The following is a 7,789-nucleotide window of genomic DNA, read 5'->3' as shown; positions in this document are numbered from 1 at the left end:
TAGAAATGCTTTAAGATCAGATATCTCCTTGTCATCATCTCCAACTAATAAAATATCATCGACATAAACTGCAATGTAGACTACTTTGCCATTGTTCTTCTTAGAAAATAATGAGTAATCATTTAAAGATTGTTGATAACCTTTGGATTTGAGAGACTGACACAATTTAGCATTCCACTGCCTGGATGCTTGTTTTAAACCATATAAAGACTTCTCTAACTTGCAGACCATGTTCTTGCCTTGAACTTGTAAACCAGGTGGTATCTTCATATATACTTCTTCATGGAGATCACCATGTAAGAAAGCGTTGTTCACATCTAGCTGATGTAATGTCCACTTCTTCTTGACTGCAACAGCAACCAAAGCTCGTATTGTTGTCATCTTCACCACAGGTGAAAATGTCTCTGTATAGTCTATTCCTTCTTTTTGAGTGAAACCCTTCACAACTAACCTTGCCTTGTACCTCTCAACAGTTCCATCTGACTTGTGTTTCACTTTAAAAACCCACTTGCACGAAATAGACTTTTTACCAGCAGGAAGGGGCACAAGAGACCAAGTGTTGTTGGCCTCTAATGCTCTAAATTTAGCAGCTATGGCATCTTGCCACTCAGGATAGACAGAAGCCTCTTTATAACTTTTAGGTTCTTGAATGGGTAAAATATTGCTTATAAAAGAATTGGGACCAACAGTAACAGACATACACATGGACTGTGCCACAGATGAGGAAGGAATACACAGGGAAGTCAAGGTATGGGAACAAATGGCAGCATTACAGACTTTGTTTTTGGAATTGCAGACATAGTGTTGTAAGTATGAAGGGGGTCTAAACTGTCTAGATGATTGTCTAGTAGATGCAACAGTATGAGACACATTAGTGGAAGTAGTATTGTCATTATTTGTTACAGTTTGAGTATCATTAGTGGTGACTACATCAGGAATACTATTGCCAGAGTTTGATATTATTGTAGGTATTGACAGATCAGAATTAAAATCAGATGTAGCAAGAGGAATAAAAGAATGCACAGTGTCTTTGATATAAGGAAAAATGGATTCATGAAAAACAACATCCCTAGAGTTTAGAATAGACATATTGTCTAGGGACAACAACTTATAAGCCTTTTTGCCAAAAGGATAACCCAAGAAAATGCAAGGAATAGCCCTAAGAGAGAATTTGTCTCTTCCAGGCTTAGGAGATGAAGCATAAACTAAACCACCCAAAAGCCCTCATGTGACTCAAATCAGGTTCTTTACCAAAGAGTACTTGATAAGGAGATAAATTTTGCAAAACCTTAGTAGGCAATCTAATAATAATGTAAGTAGCTGTCAATATACATTCTCCCCAATATTTGGTAGGCAAATTAGATTGAAAACTCAATGTTCTAGCTGTTTCTAGAAGATGTTTATGCTTTCTTTCAACTGTACCATTTTGCTGTGGGGTATGAAAACATGATGTTTGATGAATAATGCCATGATCAGTCAAAAATTGAGAAGTAAGATGACTAGTGCCTAATTCAAAGGCATTATCTGATCTAATTGTCTTAACTTTCCTGTCAAACTGAGTAGCTACCATGTTGATAAAGGATTTCACAAAGACAAAAGCATTCCCTTTACATGTTAATAAATGAGTCCATGTACATCTAGTAAAATCATCAACAATGGTTAGGAAATATTTATAACCATTATAAGTAGAAGTGTGGTAAGGACCCCAAAGATCAATATGTATCAGCTCAAAAGGCTCAAGAGAAACAGATGTACTGGAAGAAAAAGATAGCCTGTGTTGTCTAGCTTTAGCACAAATTGAACATGAAAGCAAAGCATTCTCATTATCAGAAGATACAGTACAAATTTGTTTCAGCTTATATAGTGGCAGATGACCTAGTCTATGATGCCAAACATTACAATTTGCAGTAGCAACAACAGAATTAGAGCTAATTTTATTAGGAGTAACATCTGGAACAACTTGTTTATCATTTGTAAGCAGATATAGGTCATTGTAATTCCTACCAAGGACCAAGTGCCTCTTGGAATAATCCTGCAAATAGCAAAGGGAAGGGGTGAAACTAACTACTGAATTTAATTGCTTAGTTAGTTTACTAATGGACAACAAATTAAACTTGAAACAAGGCACATAGAGAACATCACCAAGGCACAAATCAGAGGTAATAGGAACAGAACCAACAGTATCAATAAACACAACATTGCCATTTGGTAAAGAAATAGAATAGGGTTTATCCAAAGTTCTAAAATCAGAGAACAAGGCCTTGTTAGAACACATGTGGTCACTAGCTCCTGTATCCAAGATCTAGGAGTTAAAATAGGGGTTCAAAAGGACATTAAAACTTTGAGAAGATGAAGAACTCTTACCTGCAAAATTAGCAGATGAAGCAGGACCATCAGAAGGACCAGAATCATTCATCCCAGCAAAATTTGCAGAGGATGTAGACACAAAAGGAAAACCACTAGCAGAGTCTGCAGGAGTAGAACCAGAATTGGCAGCAGAAGAAGAATTGAGCCCTGCAGGATCACTTTGAAACCCATCTTGATCATTGAAAACATTTGCTGCAAATCTTCTATTTCTGTTCTGTAAATGCTTACAATTCTCAATCCTGTGATTAAATTTCTTGCAGTAATTACAGAAAAGTCCACCAGCATTAGGGACATCTGTAGCTGAAACCTTGCCCTTGTTATTAAAACCTTGCTGAGTAGAACGCTGAGTATCTTGCTGAGAATATTGCTGATAATTCCCTCTTACATTATTTGGGTTTGTCTGATTATTATAACCAGTGTTAGTATTCTTGAAACCAGTAGAAAAATTCCTTTGATTATATGGTGCGCTACTGTTGTTGTTATTGCTGCGATAACCATTGTAAGAGTTGTTGCCACCATAATTGTTTCTATAAGTCCCTTTATTGTTACCAGCATAAAGAGCAGCAGAATCAGATTGAAAATTCACAGTATTGTGAATCTCTCTTTGACCTTCTTCTTGAAGGAGATTGTTGTAGATAGAAGACAACTTAGGGAGAGGATTCTGCATCAAAATAGTGCCTCTAACAATCGCAAATGAGTCATTTAAACCCATAAGAAACTGAATAATCTTTTGATCTTCTTGAAATTTCTTCTGTTTGATCTTAGCACCACACTGACAGTTGCAAGAACAAGGAGGGTTCATACCCATTCTATCTACTTCATCCCAAATTGATTTTAATTTGGTGAAATAAGTAGAGATGCTGTCGTTTCCCTGAGAAAAGTCAGTTAACTTTTTCTGAGCGCCATACAGCTGAGCTCCATTACTTTGTCCAAAGCGATCTTCTAATTCAGACCATGCTATCTCAGCAGTATTGCTGTAAAGAATTGATTTCCCAATATCTGGTGAACAAGAGTTCAAAATCCAAGAAAATACTATGTCGTTACAACGCTGCCAAGATTTTGCAGAAGAATCAGTTGCTGCAGGTTTAGGTAGGCTACCATCAATGAATCCCAGTTTGTTTTTAGCTGAGAGGGCAATGAGCATGGCACGCTTCCAACCGCCATAACCAGTTCCATCAAAAACAGTCCCAACTAGCTTAATCCCAGGAATATCAGAGTGATGAATAAAGTGAGGATCTTCTGGACCAATAGTAGTGTTGACTTCAGAGTTTTCAGGCATGATTGTTTTTGATAGAAAATGAAAGAAATCTTGAATGTAAAGAAAAACTGATTAAGAAGAAAAACAGACGTATGAAGGTAGACTGAAGAAAACTAAGATATGCAGAAACAAGATCAAGCTAATGACCTTGCTCTGATACCATGTTGGTTATAGAGCTTGAATATGTTGATGAGTTTAGATTGTATGAAACAAAGTAAGAAGAGAGAAGTTTGTTGAGGAGAAAGATTGAGAGAGAAAGAAGTGAATTGTATTGAATAGAGAATAATCTGATGTGTTACAATGAAGAAGAGTCTGCTATTTATACACACAAGCATAAACCGACTTAATCTATCTCTATAACTAATTTCCCTTAAGGTTAGTTACAAGCTAACAACCTTGTAACTAACTTTTACAACCGTATTTCTTGCTTAGTCTCCAACATATTTGTGGCACAAAGATTCGCCAAGGCAGATTGAACAGCCCCTTCTATGAATCCCACCCGACTGAGTTGTACAGCTTTGCAGACAAATGAATGAATTCTTTAACGAACATCAAATCGCCTGTGATGATAGCTTGCTTCAAAGATATTGTTTGGGAGCTTATGCAAATTGAATCTGGAGGTATTTTCAAATGAGCAAAAAGGAGCAAGGGACCAAACAACCAGTGAGTTGCAGGCAGCGACGGTTAGAACATTTATTAGTGCCAAATCCCATTCTTGCCTCATTCTCTCTCGGACGAAAAAAACGAAATGTTTGAAATGCAATCATCTTTCTGTGATACATCAACTAAAAGGAGAATATGAATGCTATAGTTGTTCGACACGGAAGAGTCTAGAAACACAACAATCGACATTATTTGAGTGCCTAGCCCTTGTATTACAAATATTGTTTTCGAGTGATTCATGATGAAAATTAGGCAAAGAAATGCAACGAATAATTTATACTAGATATTTGACAATAAAAAGAAAAGAAAAAAGTTTGGTGAGTCAAATAATAAGAACCGATGTATTTTTAATGATATTAATAGCATTTAAATTCTATCTATATGTGTACTTACTATAAGTGAAGTAATAAGAAAGTTATATTTTTGTAAAGAAAGAAAGGAGAATGAATGAAAAGTAATCACGCTATATATTTCGGAGTTAGGAGGTTTTTAACCTCATATGTAGTAGAAAATAAATTTCAATGCAATTTGTTCATATATGGAAGGGTGACTTCTTTTAATGTTTTGTTTTATTGGTAGAAACTTGTACTCATATTTTTAAATCCTTTGAAAATAGGGGACGACAATGGAACGCAAATTCTTGTTCCAATACTTCTATGACGTCAAGATTGTCCATAAGACCAGAAGTACCCGAAAATTCAATTTGACGGATTGTGTCCTCGCTTCAAAACAACAAAGCTATTCACATTTTGGTTTGCGTATCATCAAGAATAAAAAATTTGGAGTGTATTAAACTTTTGTTTTAAAATACCGCTCCCTCGGTCGTGTTCATTTGTTTACCTTATTTTTTAAAATTATTTGTGAGTGGTTTTTAATTAAAATTAAACAAATGATTGAGAGAGGGGGACTACTCCATATAAGTTATTCACAAATTAAACACTTAACTACAGTCAATTATTAACGATCCCGTGATTTTCACGGGCTCCAAAACTAGTTTTATCTTAAAAGTTGTCCGTGGGCAAATGGCAGATTTGTAATGTAATATTATTTTTATTATAATAAATTCTTTCAATTTTTGTACCGAAATCAATTGATAACTACTGAGTGAGATGAGTGAGTATATTATTTGCTTGGTTGACAACTTTCGTGTGACATTGTTTAGTCACTAAGGGCAAGGGGTTGTGTATTTGAAATGTTTCAATGTTTCAATGCGATATTAAGCGGGGATGTTGTAAATTATCTCCATAACTTATGAACTATGTGCAAATCTGCTTTTTAAATTTCAATTGTAGCAAATTAGCCTCATAATTTTCAAAAAAATTGCAATTAAGCAGAAATCAATTTTTTCATTAAAAACAAATATTTGAACATGTTTTTTTTATTGTGGTTTTGTTACCCACATCAATTATGTTATTTTCATGATAACATTTTTTTACCATAAATTTAATTATATTATTTTCATAATTTTTTTAACTATATCATAGGATCACCCACCTAGCTTATATAATTATTGATCTTTGGGAATATAGAATAAGTATTTTCACTAATCTAATTGTTTAAATCACATATTTTTATTTTTTTTCCTAACACGAATTTTAATATGAAATGGAGGAATAAATAAAATGTATAAATAAATGTAAAATGTTTTTTTTTTCTAGTGCGATTTCGAAAAGGAAAATGAGATGGCGCATGACACTCAAATTGGGCGCCACCGGGAATATTATAGTAAATTATCTAGTTATTTTCATTTCCTTATCCTTAAATTTAAATTTCAAACTAATTAGTAGAAAAGGGTAGTTTAGGAATTTAAAAACCCGTAACTAACTAAGAATTTTCTCGAGTCTTGCCACTTTTTGAGGAGGATTGTTACAACAAACAAGATAGTGTTGTTTGTGTCTTTCCACTGCATTTGTTTATCAAGTAAAATGATGCAGACATGCGGTTAATTCAGGCCTTCATGAATCATGGAGGGTCGTAAGGCAGTGTCTATGAGTATTATGGTTCATCGAATGGAGTCATGGGTAAGGCAGTAGATCGAAACCCAAGCTTTTTTTTATTCATGGCCGGGTAAGGTCACAAGATTAAATTAAGAGAACCATTTGTTACATATCAAAATTTCGTAATTAATTTCAGTACCTTCTTCACCAATGGATCATATTGTATTTTTTCTTTTGTGGTCGGGTTTGTAGATGAATAACGAACCCCGGTGGATAAAATTTACAATACAATGATGAAAAATCGTAACTAATGATGGCGATATTTTAGAGTAAATCAGGTTTGGAGTACAGAAAATATTAAATTTAATTTGGTTAGAGTTCATTTTAATTCAATAGGTATAAAATTACGTACCTACCCTTAAAGGTTTGGCGCAAAAACGAAAACTAATACTTTATTTTTCTATTTTTACTTTTCTTTAATTACGGTGGCGCCGAGATTCTGTGGCACCAGGTGGCGCCCTATCGCCATCCTTTCGAAAAATGGTTAAAAATAACGTTGTGTTTTAGTCTTACTCAAATGTTATGAGGCATAATAATTACCTATATTTGAGAGTTAAAAAGATTTTGTTCTACTATTTATCAAAGTAAAAAGCTAATTATTGATTTGTTTGTGTACTCACGATCTTTTTATATAACACCTGATTTTATTATATTTTATAAATTTTCTATCTTAGTGTAGAGATTATCATTATTAATAACACCTCTATTATTGATTTGTTTGTGTACCCACCTTATGATAATTTTCTAATGTAGGACAATTCAACTATTTTTACGTAGTATATTCATAACACCTCTATTATTTTTCAATGTGGAACGAATAATATACTTAGAAATAACTATATTTTTCGAATCAACTTTGACATCAAACCCTATTTAATAATAAGCAAATACTATACTATCTACTAATATTTGTACGTTTTTTTTCTATTTTTTTTATCATAATTAAAATGTGTGCAAATGATATGAAACCAATACTCTAATGATAACATTTTTTTACCACGAATTTAATTATATAATTTTCATACTTTTTTTTACGATGTTTTTTTGTCAAATGGTTTGAGTTTCTATATAAAAATTATAAACTTCACTTAAATATAATATAGAAAATATATATCATATTTCGGAGATGATGATACAAACTTTTAAGATCTTTCTAAGACAATACTTGAGAGACTTAAAAGATTTTGGGTTAATACCTATGTTTCTAGGATGACTCCTATTTATAATCATATGATCACTCCACTTTATGTTAATCTTTCGATGTGGGACAATTCTATTATTTATACGTAGTATATTTACCTCATCAACATTATTTTTCAATGTGGGACATATAACATACTATGAAATACACTTAACATTTGCAAATTATATGGAATTTATACTCTAATGATAGCATTTTTTTACTACGAATCTAATTATATTATTTTCATAATTTTATAAATAATGGTTTTTTGTCAAATGAAATGTAAGAGTTTCATGTAAAAAAAAGAAACATGACTTGAAT

The 7,789-nt window shown here is 33.0% G+C and overlaps 1 protein-coding gene across 1 annotated transcript; it reads right to left on the bottom strand.

Moving 5' to 3' along the window:
• Positions 1 to 1,186: 1,186 nt before the first annotated feature.
• On the bottom strand, positions 1,187 to 3,646 carry LOC141597501 (uncharacterized). The gene is made up of 3 exons (XM_074417968.1): positions 2,365 to 3,646; positions 2,129 to 2,289; positions 1,187 to 2,032 (listed from the first exon to the last, which is right to left on the bottom strand). Exons 1-3 carry the CDS (start codon positions 3,644 to 3,646, stop codon positions 1,187 to 1,189), a joined length of 2,289 nt encoding a protein of 762 aa, XP_074274069.1.
• Between the last annotated feature and the right edge of the window lie 4,143 nt (positions 3,647 to 7,789).

This window comes from Silene latifolia, chromosome 8 (genome assembly GCF_048544455.1).
Source record: "Silene latifolia isolate original U9 population chromosome 8, ASM4854445v1, whole genome shotgun sequence".
NCBI classification, from domain to species: Eukaryota; Viridiplantae; Streptophyta; class Magnoliopsida; order Caryophyllales; family Caryophyllaceae; genus Silene; species Silene latifolia.
Note: the sequence above shows the minus strand (reverse complement) of the source record. Positions and strands in the feature narration are given on the sequence as shown.

Bases quoted from the DNA above. Each gene is read 5' to 3' on its own strand.
- LOC141597501 (XM_074417968.1), bottom strand. From the start codon at position 3,646: ATGCCTGAAAACTCTGAAGTCAACACTACTATTGGTCCAGAAGATCCT. The intron at 2,290-2,364 runs GTAAGAGTTCTT...TCTTGGATACAG, and splicing joins TTCATCTGCTAATTTTGCAG to GAGCTAGTGACCACATGTGT. The intron at 2,033-2,128 runs GTGCCTTGTTTC...TGCTATTTGCAG, and splicing joins GCCTTGGTGATGTTCTCTAT to GATTATTCCAAGAGGCACTT.